The sequence below is a fragment of the Pipistrellus kuhlii genome, unplaced genomic scaffold (genome assembly GCF_014108245.1).
Source record: "Pipistrellus kuhlii isolate mPipKuh1 unplaced genomic scaffold, mPipKuh1.p scaffold_m20_p_9, whole genome shotgun sequence".
Lineage (NCBI taxonomy): Eukaryota > Metazoa > Chordata > Mammalia > Chiroptera > Vespertilionidae > Pipistrellus > Pipistrellus kuhlii.
Window position 1 is genome coordinate 64,807,658 of NW_023425595.1, and position 17,896 is coordinate 64,825,553.

Consider the following 17,896-nt stretch of genomic DNA (forward strand, 5'->3'; position numbering starts at 1 on the left):
AGACGGAGAGAACACCTTTTGTCCACGGGGCACAGTGAGGAGATACTCACTCACCACGAGGTGGCTTTTAGGGGTGAAGCCAGCAGGGCTGTGGCATTGAGCCCAAAGGGTTCCTTCCACTTTTAGACTCACTGTATCACATAAGCTAAAAATGGAAGAGAATGTGCAACTTGAAGCAAACTGCCGAATGCAAATACAGTCTCTCCTATAAAAACTTCAGTTCTTACGATGGGGTTAGAAAACAGGGAGAGGAGATTGCCCTAGATTTTGAAGTTGACATAGAAATGATTATAGTCAATATTCAAAAAATGTAATTAACTCATATGCTAGAGCAGATTGGAATCATTTTAAAGTTTCACATTTAGGTTAAATCTAGTATTTTAAAAATCCTCATTGGCACTCAGGAATATGGCTGTGTTTCAGTGAAATAATCCTTTGCTTATTTTCCTACCAAGACAACTAGATAAAAACTCTATCTATACTGCCTAAAACATATGCATTCAAAAAACGGCTTCTGAAGTGTTTTGAGCAATTGCTGCCCTGGGCCCTCAGAACAGAACACAGGGGCACTGCTACAGCGTGAATGTTTGTGTGTCCCCCAAATCCGTATGCTGAAGCCCCAGTGTCCTGTGGGACAGGACCAGGGGGTGGAGCCTTAGGGAGGTGCTTAGGTCATGAAGGCAGAGCCCACATGAATGGGATTCAAAGAGGTTCCCAGAGCTCTCAGCCCCTTCTTCGGGTGAGGGCACAGCGAGAAGGCGCCTGGGTGCACCAGGAAGCGCTTTCACCAGAACGTGACCGTGCTGAGCCTTGATCTCGGACCCCCAGCCTCCAGGACCCTGAGAAAGCCATGGTTGTTGTGTATATAAGCACCAGCCGCTCTGTCTGGGTATGTGTGACAGCAGCCAGCACGGCCCAACGGGTACTCACACTGCACCTCCAGGTACCGCTGGGTCTGCAGGTTCCCGGTGACGGCGGGGTGCTCCACCTGGCAGATCACTGGGACCCCGTCGTCCTCCCTGCGCACCTTCAGCATCAGCTGACTGGTCACGGTGTACATGTCCGACCACTCCTCCACCTCCGATTTGCCTGGGGAGAAACCACACCGAGAAACCGGCAGCTGAGAGCATGTCTATCGCTGGGTTCAGACCCTCCGCTCGCCTGCCCAGCCCAGCATCATTACACAAAGAGGATGGAAGCCACTTGGCATAGGAACAATCTGTGGGGAGATGGCTGAGAAAATGATCGTTTCCTACTTTCAACCTGGCAGGGTGGTCTTTCAGATATATTTAGAGGGGTACATTTCAACTACACATAACATACCATTTTCATTTAAATACATTACACATGTTTCCATTCAGGAAAGGAGAAGAGAAGAGCATGCCACCTATGGTCATCTGAACTTGACCTGTCCACTAGGCTGTCATTCGGTTTAGAAATTCCAGGGCCGCACCCAGAGCCCCCAGGAGCTTAACCAGGAGAAGTATAAACGCCCCTGCCACACCCCCACCAGCCTCAATCAAGGGGGAAAGTAACACAATGGATCTGCATAATTGAAATGTAATTGAAATGTTTAAGCTCTGAGACCTTTGGAAGGCCACCACAGGCGCGGGGTGCGGGCAGAGCAGAGCTAGCGCGGGCGCCAGGCCAGAGGGAGCCGTGCCCGCAAGGGAGCTGTGGGGCGGCTTCCGGACGGATGAATAGGCCAAGGCAGCCATTCCTAACCGCACTCCCCGGGACAAGACGCACCATTAACTTTCTTTTAATGTTTTGTACATATCGGTACACATTTAATGGCTCAATTCACTCAGACAGAAAAGCAGAGGGGAAATGAGAAACTCCTTCCTTCCAAAACCACACCCAGGAATGGGAGAGTGAAACAGAGCGAGCTTTTTGAAACTTGAGCTGCTACACACATTTATCTGGTTCTGCGTAGAGACTTTTACGCCCCCTTTCTCAGGACTGTTCCTTTCCTCCAGGTGCCTTCATCTACTCAACAAGCACATCCAGACACTGGCTCCATCCTCGTGAATATTCACTCCTCCATCTTCATAAGATCCACATGCTGTATATGGTATCACTCTCCCCATAAGAGGAATGGAGGCATACGGCAGCATTTCTGTCATGTGACCAGGAGCTCAGCCTAGTCCTTTGTGCTGGCTGCGACTTGCAGGGCCACCTCCCCAAGGAGAGAATCAGATGCTAACATGTATGAGGGCTTAGGATAACTGATAGGAGGGGCAGGGAGGGTGAGAGCTTAGGATAACTGGCAGGAGGGGGAGGGCTTAGGATAACTGAAAGGAGGGGCAGGGAGGGGGAGGGCTTAGGATAACTGACAGGAGGGGCAGGGAGGGGGAGGGCTTAGGATAATTGACAGGAGGGGCGGGGTGGGGGAGGGCTTAGGATAACTGACAGGAGGGGCAGGGAGGGTGAGAGCTTAGGATAACTGGCAGGAGGGGCAGGAGGGGGAGGGCTTAGGATAACTGACAGGAGGGGCAGGGAGGGGGAGGGCTTAGGATAACTAATAAGAGGGGCAGGGAGGGTGAGAGCTTAGGATAACTGACAGGAGGAGCGGGGAGGAGGGAGGGCTTAGGATAATTGACAGGAGGGGCAGGGTGGGGGAGGGCTTAGGATAACTGACAGGAGGGGCGGGGAGGGGGAGGGCTTAGGATAACTGACAGGAGGGGTGAGAGGGGGAGGGCTCAGGATAACTGGCAGGAGGGGCAGGAGGGGAAGGGCTTAGGATAACTGACAGGAATGGTTGGAGGAGCAGGGAGGGGCCAAGGCAGAGGGTAAGGTTGCAACTCTCTGAGCTCTAGGACAGAAGCCTGGAATGGCCCAGCCAGGGAGACAGGGGGAGCAGGGTGCAGGGGCCGCCTGCTGGCCACTGCACCAGACACTGCACAAAAGCACAGCCAGGGAAACGGGCAACTGAACGGTAGGTTTCAGACGCAAGGTGGTGTCTGCTAATTCACAAGGAAGGCGGCCTTTTCTGACCTGTGCAGCCACTGCGCAGAGGGCACACTGGACAGCTGACAGGGCAGCCGGTGGTGGGCGACGTGCAGTTCACACGGTAAAGGCTGACATATGTTTTTTCTTAAATGGATAACATGAGGACTTGGAGTTCTGACCACCCGGAGTCGTCGGGTGAACGCAAGGAGAACGGGGGAATAGCATGGGTGGCCTGAGCCCTGGGGAGCTCTCACAGTGGCTCCAGGCCACAGTGACTTCCACCACCACAAACCCTCACACCACAGAATGAGGACACGGGTTATGCTTTGCCCTCACACATTTAGTACGTGATGGTAGACCACCTCTAGATGAATGTCTTTGTTCTGGGGCATGGGTTGCATTTCCCTCGTTTCCCCAAAGGGACACGACCCCTTGGGCCTGGCGGCACCTCACCTTTGAGCTCCGTGTTGCCTTTGAACCACCGGATAGTCGTGGCTGGCTTGCTGGCCATGGCCGTGCAGTTGACTTCGATCTCCTCACCCTCCACAGCCGTATCTTTCTGGATGTCGATGACCAGATTGCGTGGTGGGACTGCAAAGCAAACGTGTGTGCGTTTACACACAGAATCTACTCCTACGCGCAGCCTTCCATTCAAGAGAAACTAGCACCACTGCTCTCAGATGAGAGACATGTAATGGACATTTCTGATGGGAATGTAAAACACACTGACACTGGGAAGGAAAAATACAAAGTCATCATCAAAATAAAGTGAATTAGGCACAACTGCTCTCTTCAGAATTTCTGTCCTAAAGTATCTCACCAAATGACCAGTCTCCTACCCCTCAGTTACCAGAGATCAAATTATAACAACATAGATGTTAGATTAGTTACAGTCATTTAAAGATTAACCAGAAGAAGAGATAAAAGAGGACCACACACAATTCAAGGTGTCATCCTTACCTGGAAGTCTCTGAAAGAAATCTTTCTCCTTAAACTCAACCCTTGGATTTCAATCGTCGTATGAAAGAATCTACAGTCAACCAGCAAAGTTCAGAAACTTGGAGTCCCTTAAAAGAATCCCTCACCATGAGCATCCAAAGAAAAGTGCGCCTCAGAACCAGTTCCATTCAATCAGAACCATTCACAGAGATCCAGAATGCAATCATTACCTCCGATGGGCGGCACATAATAAAATCCTTCTGTCAAGATGCAGTAATGCAGGAAATGCCCGCTCATTAGCAGTAACTTTCCATACTCTAAATGCCCCAGATTTTGGAAACCAAAGGTAGAAAAGACCACTAAGTAGTTGCATGTAGTTTTATTAGCCAGAATTAAAACCACCTTTCTCTAAGTACAATATATTAAACATACCTGTAATAAAATAAAAATATTTTGTGGCTAAAATTCTGAATATCAAATCAAGAGTATGTAAGATGATGACAATGATGAAGAAATTATGTTATTTTTATGACACTGAGCAACAGTGAAACTTCATATGAGGCGCCGGCTTCTTGAAACAGAAGTCAGTAAGAATGCTAAATTCGTGGCATGAATCTAGGAGTATGTGCCCTGACCACCACGAAGAAGCAGGCAGTTCTGAGACATGATTAATAAGTCCCTCAACTCAGAAGAGAAACAAGGAATTAAATATGTATACACATGCCATCCCGTGATCAAGTTGAATAATAAATCTGACACTGCTTCAAAAAATTATGGGATTAAAGCACGTATTTGGGATTTCCACCTGCTCTGGTCCAATGTGGAAAAAGGAAGGCTTCTTCCCACAGGAAGACCATTATGCTGAGGTAAAGCAGGTGGAAATGCTTGGAGAGGATGGTGGAAAAGGAGATGATTTGCTGCATATGTTTCTCAGCAAGACAGTGTGGTGGTGATGGTGCCTCCTAGACCCGAAGCAGGCCTCCTTGCCATTCCCCGTGAGAGAGAAAAACAGCACATTTGCTCAATTGGATGTGTTGCTAAAGTGATATGGCCCCAATGAGTAGTTAAACATGAGAAAGAACTACCCTAGCTTACATACACTTGAGTAGGAAAAAATAAGCATAAAGAGAGAGTCTAATCTCCAATTAGGAGTTGCATGTCTGTTAGCATTTTAGGGACACAGAAAGGCAGTTACAAAAGTAAATGGAACAACTTCAGCTAGACATTTCCTAAACGTAGCTTATCTCAGCTGGAGGACAATCAGGTAGCTTCTAGGTACTCATCGCATGTACCTAGACAGTTGGCAAGGAACACAGAATAGATGTCTGGCGCCAACCAGGACTACTGAATTCTGAGTGCAGTACACTAGGGATACTGAAGAAAATGCTGTTTAAGCAAATGTGAGAGGAAATGTCCGAGCCTAAAGATAATAAGATTTTGGCAGACTATAAAGGAACAGAATAAGAAACGATAAAAGGCAAACAACCAAGGAGTAAAAAAATAAAACTAGCGAAGTCCTCCCCACTAATGAAGGCATGAGAGTCAATCACTGTGATTGATGGGACGCCGCTCGGTGTAAGGAAACTTAGATCCAATGTGGGGCAGGCAAGGAGGGTGGGCCCCTGAGGACATGACAGAGGCAAGTGGCTAAGGTGGTGCCATGCACGGAGCTCCCGTTCCTGGAAAGAGTAAGCGGGAGATGGTCAGAGCATGGAGCCATAGAGCTCCGGGAGCACACACGAAGGTCTCTGTGTGATGGGACAGACCCAGTGTGTCACTGGCATGTCTCAACAGTCAATGAGATCTTTGTCAGATGTCTGTTTTCTGTGTGACACCGGGTATTTTTCCTTCATTCTCTCCTTTTTTCATGCAGAGCCTTTGATACCTTAGCTTTCCTCATCACCTCCACCAGCTGTTTGTCTCCACTGGTGTTTCTTATGCTCCCCCTAAGACTGAGACGGTCGGAACGCCCTTTCCACATTAGTACATTGTCTGCTGGTTCCGAGTGGGGATGAGGAAGGGGTGGATAAAAGGAGGCCAGAGAACTACCAATCCCTTTTGGAATTTGCTTGGGGTGGACAGAGTGATGGCAGCAAACAGGTCCTCATCTGGATTAACTACTGTCAGTATTTTCCTGTTAATGCTTCCTTTTTTAGCAAAGGATATACAGTTGACCCTTGAATATCACAAGTTTGAACTGTGTGGGTCCACTTACCACAGACTTTTTTCAATAAATATTATAAATATATTTTATCTTCCTTATGCTTTTCTTAATATTTTCTTTTCTTTAGCTGACCGTATTGTAAGAATACAGTCTATAATATTTATAACATACAAAATATGTGTTAATGGGCTGTTTGTGTTATCAGTCAACAGTAGGCTATTCGCAGCTAAGTTTTGACTAAAAGTTCTTTGTGGATTTCCTCGGGGGGGGGGGTGTTGATGGTGGAGGGGGTCATGACCCTAACCCTGTTGTTCAAAGGTTAACTGTGCTCCAAAGTTCCCTAACCCTATAGGGCGATTCCCTTAATGATGCCAATCCCAGGCATGCCTTCCTGAAGAGCTGAATCATCTTTGCGTGGACGGCTGAGGTAAACTTGTGGAAAACTTCAAAAGTGTTGGAAACAGTGACCAATGTAGAAAAATAAAGGACTTGTTCCTTGTGGACAACAGCAGCCTGAGAGGCAGTTAAGTGATTATTTCCAAGTCCACACTTTCCCCAAGACCGTAGCCAGTGTCTCTGATCTTTACTAAGCCTAGAAGAAACAGTCAAGTATAGGAGTTGTTTGGTTTACAAACATGAAATGAAATTTGATCATGTGAATCCCAATGGCTTATATTGATGTCAGTTATAAAGGTGACTTCTTTCAGATTTTTTTGTAATCCTCAGTCGAGGATATGCTTATTGATTTTAGAGAGAGGGGAGGGGTGAAGGAGAAAGAGAAGAAGAGAGAGATTGATTTTCTTATGTACCTGTCTTGACTTGGAATCGAACCCCTATCCTTTCAATGTACAAGACGGCACTCCAACTGAGCCACTCTGGCCAGGGCTCAGTTTCCTTTCCTTTCCTTTCCCTTTCCCTTCCCGTTCCCCTTCCCCTTCCCCTTCCCCTTCCCCTTCCCCTTCCCCTTCCCTTCCCTTTCTCTCTCTCTCTCTCTCTCTCTCTCTCTCTCTCTCTCTCTCTCTCTCTCTTTCTTTCTTTCTTTCTTCCTTTCTTCCTTTCTTAAGAGCAAGAAAGCTTTGGAAAATAGAAATGAAATGATTTAGGTATATCTTTCCAAAAATGGGGGTTGAACAAGAAAATCGTAAAGTTTACTTTGGTCTATTAAGTCTACCCTATTTTCCCTTTTGCCTACTCTAATATAAAAGAGGTTAGCAAAGTATAAAAATCCATTTAGAAAAAAATAAATGAAAACTGTTACTAATCAGAGAATACACTTACACATGGTCCCACTAAACAGGCACATTTAGTATAAAAACTGCCTGCGGTCATTAATGCTAAAAACCAAAACTATATCCGAGGAAGTGCATGTGGATAAAAACCTGAATGAAAGCCACACAGAAGGAAATACTAGAAAATAGCAAAGAAATGGTATGGTTTTTCTTAGGCAGCCTCAAATCTATCCGAGTGCCAATTATAAGCATTAAACCCTCAGCATTAAAAAAAAAATCAGTAATTTCAAAATGCCACCTTAATTACAATGAGAGGGGTCTAAAACAGATCAGCACGAGAAATCTCACTCTAAGATCCTTTAAAGTAATTAGTTCCTTCGGTTCCTGGAATCCTAAGAGTGAGCACTAATCTTGGAAGGACGGGGGTGTAATAATACTGGCGACTATTATCAGTAACTGCATTAACCTTAAAGCAGTGCATTTTCTCTCTTGTTCACCTCCTCCAATGAACAGCAGCACATAAGAGTCCTACACTGTGAATCGGAGAAAGAAATGCATGCAAAACGTCACAGGGGTTTTCAGTTTTCACGTGGGCAAGAACATAAACTTGATAGTAACTAACAAATACCCATCTCTATGTCTCCTAATGATGCTGAATTCTTTGCTGATGCTTCAAACGACTAACAGATGCACTACCATGAGCATCTTCAACCCATCGAGGCAGGGTATCTGTGCGTGGCCACACGGAGGCCTCTCCAGAGGACTGGACAGAAACGGAGATGCTAACGCAGCCTTCTTCTTCACTGTGTATCCACAAATCCCACACCGCAGAAGAAAGGCTTGAATATTTGAGTATCAGTGACGTTTGCCAGATTTTGGAAAATTAAAGACTCAAACATTGATGACAACAATTTTACTCCATCAAGAAATCCTACAGCAAATTCAATAGGAAGAATATTAGATGAATGCATACTATCTGCAGAAAGAGTATCTAGTAGCATTACTTTCAAGTATATTTAAGTTAATGCTTCTATACAATTGGCAGGAACCTATTTCTTCTAGAATAATCAGGCCTCCAAAAGCATTATAGGTAGACCTCTCAGAGCCTAGTGCTGGCATGCTGAACCCCAAGCACTGGGTGTGTGCAGTCAGACCACCTGCCCAGGGGGCCTGAGAAAACACTGGGTGTGCACAGTCAGACCATGTGCCCAGGAGGCCTGAGAAAACACTAGGTGTGCACAGTCAGACTTCCTGGCCAGGGGCCTGAGAAAGCACTGGGTGTGCACAGTCACACCTCCTGCCCAGGGGGTCTGAGAAAGCACTGGGTGTGCGCAGTCAGACCACGTGCCCAGGGGGCCTGAGGACGAATGTGCCAGATGCTGTACACGGTCAGGCATACACTGCTTCCCAAGGGGCAGATACACTCCTGAAAACTTCCAGGGAACACATCCGGAAAGGCATGTTCAGGACTTGACTGAAAGCAACCTAGGCTAGAAGACATGAGGTCTGAGAAAACATGAGGTCTGGGTCAGCCTTCATTCTTGGTTCTCACTCTGTGCTTGTCACTGGGCAGATGACCGAGCTCTACTATTACTATTTCTTTCCTTGAAATAAAGACATTCATACTAAAAGGAATATGTAACAAGACATTCAGAATCTGTAACTATATTCCATTTTTTTTGCCATCATTTGTTGAAAAGCCATAAACTATGGTGGGAAGTGGGTGAATGGTGAAACTGAGGTTCAGGCCACTAATGACGTACTCCAATCAGCAAACAATGTTCTCAGATGCTTCTGTACAAGCAGATGCACAGGAAAGGTCCAATGCATGCTCAAGATTTTGATACATTTCCAAAATACCGGACAGCCGTCTCAGCCAAACCTCCCACGCTCCCTACTCCTACAGGTCTGCGTGGGCCAAAGCTACAGTCAAACAGGAACACCTGACGGCTGCCGTCATTAACACAGACCACATTCAAAACTGTATGAACAGACCTGGAATGTGCCTTTCTGAAGTCAGTAGTCCTCTTATCAAGAACACGTATGTAAGTGTTAGGGACATGTTTTACTTTAAAGAATAGAAAAATTCATTCTACAGCTGTGTTTAAATAAAGTAATGAGGCAGTAGCTCAATGTGTACATCCATACATACATATATGGTCACACACACCAAGCAAAACCGTCCTTCATATTTATCTTTCCTCTTTAATCTTCCCATCATTCCACCGAAAGCTGCAGCCTGCCGCCTCAAATAGACTTTGATTCATCACCTCCCCCAAGGTGCAAATCAGAGCGCCTGCCGCACGCTGCAGTGTGCGTCCTTGAAAACTTGGTTTCGAAATCCGATCAGCTGGTGGTGAGCACTGGAGTGTAAGTCTGTCTAAAAGGAGACCAATTCTGACCTCCTCCAACACAGGGGGTCCTTGGCAAAACACACACACGGCAATCTGGCCACTGGGATTTGCCGAAAGCCACAATCTGGTGCCCTCAAGTGAAGACACGGACTCTCCAGAGGTGCCCCAGCGGCCCTTCAGCAGCCTTCTCCCCCTGGGAGATCTTAATTCTCTTACGTCCAATGGTGGCAATTCCGGGGCAAATGATCTCTACTGCATGATCTAGAGCAGTGGTCGGCAAACTCATTAGTCAACAGAGCCAAATATCAACAGTACAACGATGGAAATTTCTTTTGAGGGCCACATTTTTTAAACTTAAACTTCTAATGCCACTTCTTCAAAACAGACTTGCATGGTATTTTGTGGAAGAGCCACACTCAAGGGGCCAAAGAGCCGCATGTGGCTTGCGAGTGTGCTGACCACGGATCTAGAATATATGCAATAAGGCGATAAGGAAAAGGAGGACAGTATTAAAGGAGGTGTAACTCAGAAGGACAAACCGTCAGGCGGGTTTCATAGCAGAGACCCTCCTGTACAGAAGGGAACAATCCTAGAAGCCAGAGCAATGGCCTGTCCATGGTGAGGGATTCATCCGAGGTTCCAGATCCTCCTGATCTTTGCTTCCGGAGCCTGAGGTCTGCAGCCCCAGAGCAGGTGGGACCGGCACAGACTGGCCATGTCCCCAGAGTGTCTGGCAAGACAGGTTACTTTAAAAATTCTGCCAGACGGGCAGTGGGCCTGCCTGAGATAAGAACAGCCCCTTCCCTTGACGCTGCCTCTCACCCAGCACTGTGATGGTGGTGTAGCTCTCCTGCGGGGGGTCGGTGTAGAGCTGGCAGAAGTATCTTCCTTCATCAGAAATGGAGACATTTGTCAGCGACACTTTGAGTTCACTGCTGGAAAAATTCAGCAGCTGAAACCTGCTGTCCTTCAAAGCTGTGAACAAAGCACAGGGTTTGTGACTGAGACAGGGACAGTCTGCTTCCCTACCCCAGTGCAGGGAGACGCAGGCGCCCGGAAGGGCAGCGGCAGAGTAGAAACACCAAGTCTCCCGCACCCGGAGGGGAGGTACCCTTTGTACTTCCCGAGTTACTACTGTCGGGGCTTCTGTACTAACCACACGTGGACAACTAACCTGTCCAAAGTAACCTGTGCACGTGTGAGTGTGTATATATACATGCACACACACTCTCACCCCACCCCCCATGCCCTCCGCTTCAGTGCATCAGAGTTCAGCACTTACTGAAATGTTTGGATGTATCTTTGTATTTGGTATCCTATATTATAAAACCCTAATATGCAAATTGACCAAACAGCGGAACAACTGGCAGAACGACTGGTTGCTATAACGTACATTGACCACCAGCAGGCAGATGCTCAATGCAGGAGCTGTCTCCTGGTGGTCAGTGCACTCCCACAGGGGGGGCGCCACTCAGCCAGAAGCCAGGCTCACGGCTGGTGAGTACAGCAATGGTGGCAGGCACCTCTCCCACCTCTGCTGCAGGCAAGTGGTAAGGAGCAAGGGGTCCCTGATTGTGAGAGGGCGCAGGCTGAGCTGAGGGACCCCCAAATCTCCCCAAGTGCATAAATTTCGTGCACTGGGCCTCTAGCTATTGATATGATTTGAGGTGGATCTTCACAGGGATAGAAGGTGACCAGGTACCCCCGGAGGCCTTGACTGACATCACCCTGTAGTTTCCTAAGAACAGTGGAAGCCAACTGGGCAGAACACAGGAAAGCAGTGTATGTGGACTTACTTCTTTATAGCGAACTAGAGGCCCAGTACACGAATTCGTGCATGGGTGGTATCTGGTCAGCCTACCTGGATCAGGGTGCGGGGGTGATCAGGGGTGGGGCCAGCTGGGTGAGGGACCATGGGTGGTTGGCTGGCCAGCTCCACCCCCTGGATAAACTCTAGTTGAACTCCTGGTCTAGGGGACAATTTGCATATTAGCCTTTTATTATATAGAATAGTCATGTTTAAAGTCCTTATATTAATATTGGCCAAGGCTAGGTTATTACATAAGGACAAACATTTACTCTAAGAATGAAAACCTGGCTTCTCTCCTTTATTGTCTCAGATATTCTTTAGATTATTCAACTATCCACAGGTCATGAACACTGCGGTGGGAGGAGACAAGGCAAAGGGGACTCTCCACACCTGTTTGTTGGGCACCAAGACTCTCAAACCAGGTTTCAAAAGACCTTCTCTGGCTCTCCACCAGCCCAGGCACCCATCTGCACCCTTGCTGGTTTATGCAGGTAAGTGTCCAGTATTCACCTCTGTGACCCTCCATTTGCGAAGGTTTTCGTACAGGGACACCTCCACATACCGAGGTGCTATGGTGACAGGTTTGGTTTTATCTTTATAGGTTCAGATTGCCTTGAAAATTTCAATCTTCAAACCAAACAGATTACCCTTCAGTATGCCCTACTTTCCTGGCCTTCCCCTATTTGAGTTGTTTTTATCAGCCAAGTATTGGGACTCGATTGCAATTCGCCTTGAATGGCTACAATAAATTCCTATTGCAAAGCAAGACCTCCTTGCTTTTAAAAGGGACCATTCAAGGTTTCTATTAAGTAGAAAGATTATGATTGCACATCTCTTCCCCTCCTGAAGAATTGGCTAAACTTTAAGCATCTAACATTAAGCTAAAAAGAGGATTGTGGCAATCTCTTTATCAAGACAACACGCAGGGAAATCAGCTGCTGCCGAACACTGCAGAGACGGACACTTACGCCTGAAGTCCCTGAAGTAAATGGTCTGCCTGTTGGGATTCAGGAGCTGAATCACGGAGTCGTCACTCTTATTGACTTGGCAGCTGATGGTTGCAACTTCTCCCTCAATAACTGTCACGTCTTTCGTAAACAAATTCTGCCCATCGCCTTAAAAAAAAAAAAAAGAGAGAGAGAGAGAGAGAGAAAAGATCAGAAAGCATTTTCCATAAATTAAAATTTGGTTAATGGGATCAATTAAAATGAGAAGCAGGAGGCGCATTGGGAATGGGAAACCAGGAGCAGCACTGGGTCAGTTTCCCTCCTCTCTGCACGGGCCGCAGCCTGAGTCTAATGTCCACGTGGGACTGGGGGCACAAGACAGCAGCCTGGATGCCCCCTGCCCCCAGGGTGTGGCGCTCTCGGTCCAGCCCCAAGACCTGTGTGAGTAGAAAGGTCCCAGTGCCGCTTCTATGATGAGCTGAGCTGACACAGCGCAGTTGGGCGGCGTGTGTACCCGGCCTCAGCTCACAGGCCCTCCAGCTGAGATGTTTGACCACCTCACAGAAGACTCACGGGACCAGCTACTAGAAGCAGGTAGGACGGCCAGCCCACTGAACAATCTTGTCTTGTTGGTGGCTGTCAGCATTCCCAATGCAAGTGGTCCCCCCTTATCCACAGGGGTAAATTCCAGGACCCCCAGTGGATGCCTGAAACCACAAGTACTACTGAACCCTGTATGTACTATGCTCTTTTCTATACATGCATACCTGTGATGAAGTTTAATTTATAAACTGGTCACAGGAAAAGATAAACAACAGGAATACAATGGAACAATTATAACAATATACAACTGGCTCTTGAACCACCCATGCAGTTGAAAATCCACATATAACATTTGACTCCCCAAACTTAACCACTCTTAGCCTACTGTTGACCGGAACAATCATGTGAACATTCTAGTAACATGTACTGTGTATGTTCTATGTATTTATATACATGTAGTAAGTATATATTATATACTTGTATTGTTCTTAGTCTGAAGTAAGTGAACGGAGAGAAAATGCTATTTAGAAAATCATAAGAATGAGAAAACACATTTAGACTACTATATGTATTTATTAAAAAAAGTTCATGGAAATCTGGGTTATTCAAGGGTCACCTGCACTGTAATAAAAGTTGAATGTGGTCTCTTCTCTCTCTCTCTCTCTCTCTCTCTCTCTCTCTCTCTCAGTTTTACATTTCCCAGCACAAACCTAGTCCTGCATCTGTGACCAGCCCTCACTTAAAGTAAGTGGCCTGGTGTCACTGGTTTCGGGGACCCCTCGCTGGTTGGCTCAATGCTGTCTGTCACAACACATGGCATCAATCAGAACATGTCTTCCATCCAAGGCTTCCATCCACAAGTTCAATGCCTTTCCCATCCTAACCAATAAATAAGCACTGAATGTGCACTGTGGCCAGAACTTTTGCAGTTGGAGGTGCAACAGCAAAACTAGGGCAGATTTCCTTTTCCTTCTTCATGATCTCAGGGATGGTAGCTTCGTTTTTACTGTAGATCTTACCAACTTCAGCACAGAATGTTTTCTTTTCCCTCATGAGGTGGAGAACTCCCACCTGGTCATCACGGGAGCCTTTAGGGCTCCCTGGCACACTGAGTCGCCAGCGTCCTCACTCTGGCGCTTTGGGGCCTTTGGTAAGTAAACCGCAGTGACTTGAACACAAGCACTGGTGTTGACAGACAACATCAATGTGACAACTGAGGTGGCTGCTAAGCGGCTGCGGGCAGGGGAGGACGCAAGTCCCGTGTGGGGCAGAGCGGGACAATACGCTATCTCAGCATGCTTATCAGAATGCTCATATTTACACCATAGGAATTGTTTATTTCTGGAATTTTCCACTTAATATTTTCTGACTATGGTTAACTGTAACTGAAACCATGGAAAGTAAAACCATGGACAAGGGGTGTCTACTGTATAGGCAGGTCCACTATGTACTGAGTGAGAATGGGGACCTACCAACTCTAATTCCTTGGAATCCCAATAGAATCCTGAGGAGGCTGACAGTTCAGTTTCTTACAGTTCTGCTTTCAGAAACGCACACCCTCCTAACTTATGTGAAGCCCTAGGCAATACCGAACTGAGCCCTTCGGAAACACCTTTCAGAACATGCTGGAAAGGCAGGGCATCTGGCCTACTGGCCTCAGGGGCACCTGCAAATCTGCTTTGGTTTCGTGCTTCCAACCTTAGTATTGTAGTTAGGGTCTCTCATCACTGCCCTAAATGCTTCACAGCACAGGTAGGAGTGCAATTGAAAAGCAAAAGATGAAGCCATTGTCCAATGTCCAATCGCTCATACAGAAGAATATGACATTGTTCTGGCCTTTAAGAAGCTGCAATGTGGACGAAAACTGAGACTACCCCCCCCCCCCCCTCCGTGCAGGCAAAGGTATATGGTTGGTCAGGAAGAGAAAGAGAGATTGCCTTTGAGCTGAAGGATCTCAGGTAAATCTTTTAAAGACCTTGGGACAGTTTCTCAGCAAAATGGGGATGCAATTAAAAGCTATCTCATAGAGCTGTTGGGGGATTGAGATAGATAAATATAAAGCACATAGCACTGTGTCTAGCTTCTCATACAACTGAATCGTGGTGGCTGCCATCACCATCACCATCACCATCACTATCACCATCACCACCATCACCATCACCCATAATTTCTCTAGATGTCAAATCCAAACAGTTATCAAGCAACTAGTATATGTTGGGGGTAGGGTGTTTACAAGAACTAAGGCTCAGTGTTTCTGCTCTCTATATAATTATATATCAACTCAGCATGGCTTAGTCACTCACTCCCTTACAAAACAGTCACATTAAGAAACAAAGGTCAAAGGTAAATACTATTCTAAAAAAAAAAAAAAAAAATACACAACCAGACAGCACGGGAAGAGATGCAAGTAGAGTAAATGAAGGGTTTCCACCTGCTAACCCTGGCTCTGCCGGGGGACCCTTTCAACAAGCCACAGTGGGAAAGCTTGCGAAGGGGTGTCTGAGCTGTCTTTCAGCCAAATCCACTTAGAAATAAGCCAGCCCCTGGTGAGGATCAGAACAGAGGAAACGAGAGGGATAAGGAAAAATCATTAGCTCTACAGATAAATAATTCTTGGTGCTTGAGGAATAACTGAAATGAAACCCACCCTGAGATCTCCCATCCGGGTGTGAGCACGTGGCCCCGGGCTGGGGTGCAAAAGGGAAGGCCCACCTGGCTTGCCGCACAGGGGAAGCTTAGCGGGCTGAAGTATGACAGCGAAGCCGCAGGAGGAAAAGTGGCCAGGAGAAAGGAAGGACTGCTTAGTTTTTCCAGTGGATGAGAACCCTTCCTCTGAGGGCAGCACTTCATTCCCGGATTTGAGAAAAGAACAAGGTGGTTTGGCTAGTCCTGGTAGAAGGGTGTGCAGGAAGGACAATAGCCCTTTTCCTGGGGAAACCCAGTCTGGTAAGGAAATATTAAACTGCACGATTCAAATGCTGTAACTGTCTGAAGCCATGGGACTGGCCGGGAGGAGGCTGGCATACAAACTGGGCCCGCTGGGCGGTGAGGGAGATGGCTCTGTGCGGAGGAAATTAAGTTTATTAGTGGCACAAGTGAGATGCTTCCACTTAAAAAGGGAACAGGTGGCAGGCCTCACTCACTGCACACAACCCAGGCTGGCAGACTGCTCCGCGCACCTACTGAGATGGAAAGCCAGTTGCAATCCGATTGTGCTCTTAATACATCGTTCTTATGGAAATAACTAGATACTCTTAGTCTTTACCTGGAATCCTAGCATATTCTGAGTGGCATGTTCTATTCATATTCAGGCCATAAAATATTTGCCCAACAGTTGAGAGAGTTGACCATGATTTTAAGCAATGAAGGTAACAAAACAAAATCCAAGGGGTTGTTTGTTTCTGAGAAAGCCTAAATATTCTTTTTAAAAATATATATATTTTATTGAATTTTTACAGAGAGGAAGAGAGAGGGATAGAGAGTTAGAAACATCGATGAGAGAGAAACATCGACCAGATGCCTATTGCACACCCCCTACCAGGGATGTGCCCGCAACCAAGGTACATGCCCTTAACCGGAATAGAACCTGGGACCTTTCAGTCCACAGACCGACACTCTATCCACTGAGCCAAACCGGTTTTGGCTAAATATTCTTAATTATTACTTCTAATGAAGTAATGTAAGACCAGATCACCTTAATGTGTCCTTATGGGGAAGCCACTCAGGGACAGCGGGGGCCTCTGCAGTGCTGGCCCTGGCTGTGCCCGGAACACCCACGGCGGAACCATCACTGCTGTATTCATCTTCGGAAATTTCTAAGGCCGACCTGAAATCCTGTCTCGGAAAATGCCAATTCCTAGCCATGTTAACATGGCTGTAAAACTAATCTAAAACTACTATAAGTGATAATGAAATACTTTGCTGAAAGATATCTAACTGCCTGGGCTGATGACGGTGGCCCAGGGATGTCACCCATAAATTACCGGGGCAGCTGGGCAGCGGTTACGTTAAATAGAGCTCCACGCTGTGAGACACCGCCATGGCTGACGTGAAATAATGACCTATTTACATGAGGCAGGGAGTGAATGGCAGGGATGAAAATGTATGCGTGTCGGTACTCTGAACTGCCCGCAGCCTTCATGTAAAAATACTTTCTGCCCACATCCTCAAATACATCTTCCAAACAGGAGACGGACTGTGACGTGCTGAGTTTCCCCTTGGAATAGATATCATGACAATTAGGTTGTTACAAAACGTACTATGACGTGAGACGGAAGAGTACAAACAGGCAGCTTTTCTTAAACACCCAATTGTTAAAACCTTCCCGGTTTTCTGACACAGAACGAGCAGACACAGCACATGCGGACATTTGTGACTGCTGACCGGTGCAGCGGGGTGAGGGTCTGGAGACAGAACCAAACCCACTTTCCATTTCTATCAGCCACTGGCTCCCAACAACTTCCCTACTGGCCCCACGATTCCTAAAACTAAGCTGTGGCACCGGAGAGGCCCACGCACGCACAGGCAAGTCTCCTGTAGTAACTGGGAATGGCTGGGCACTCGTTACCAGACGGAAAACATACTGTCTGAAACAACAGTAGCATTTATTGTGATGACCAGAAAGGACCATTTCAAGCCGAGCTGGTGAGGACTGGAGTGAGGCCGGGGGTGTGGCTGGCTCAAAAACCCCTTATTAATTCAACCTTCAATTAGTTTAAGGCACGGATTCTTTCCTGAAACACCCGTTCACTATACACGCTATCTGAATGGCACTACCCGAACACTGCCATTGACGGGATCTATGTTGTCCACAATGTGACCACCTGACGGGGAGGGGCGAACCCCCCAGCAGGAGCTGAACTGAGAAAGGCCTTCTGCTGCCCCCGAGGGAGGAAGGGAGAAGGTTACCCAGCCTGAGGCGCCGAGCTGGCCCCTCTGCTCTGGGCCCTCCTCCTGCA

The 17,896-nt window shown here is 47.0% G+C and overlaps 1 protein-coding gene across 7 annotated transcripts in view; it reads right to left on the bottom strand.

Annotated features, from left to right (window-relative positions):
- Positions 1–17,896, bottom strand: part of CADM1 (cell adhesion molecule 1) — a 340,237-nt gene that overhangs the window by 49,027 nt on the left and 273,314 nt on the right. For all 7 annotated transcript variants that reach the window (XR_004986335.2, XM_036428396.2, XM_036428395.2 and 4 more), the window contains exons 2-5: positions 12,417–12,563; positions 10,461–10,613; positions 3,406–3,543; positions 931–1,089 (exon numbers count right to left, since the gene is read on the bottom strand). Coding sequence is in view for 6 of the 7 variants with exons in the window: in XM_036428396.2 (XP_036284289.1) it covers positions 931–1,089; positions 3,406–3,543; positions 10,461–10,613; positions 12,417–12,563 (597 nt within the window). In the remaining variant the exon portion in view is untranslated. The remainder of the gene's footprint in view (positions 1–930; positions 1,090–3,405; positions 3,544–10,460; positions 10,614–12,416; positions 12,564–17,896) is intronic.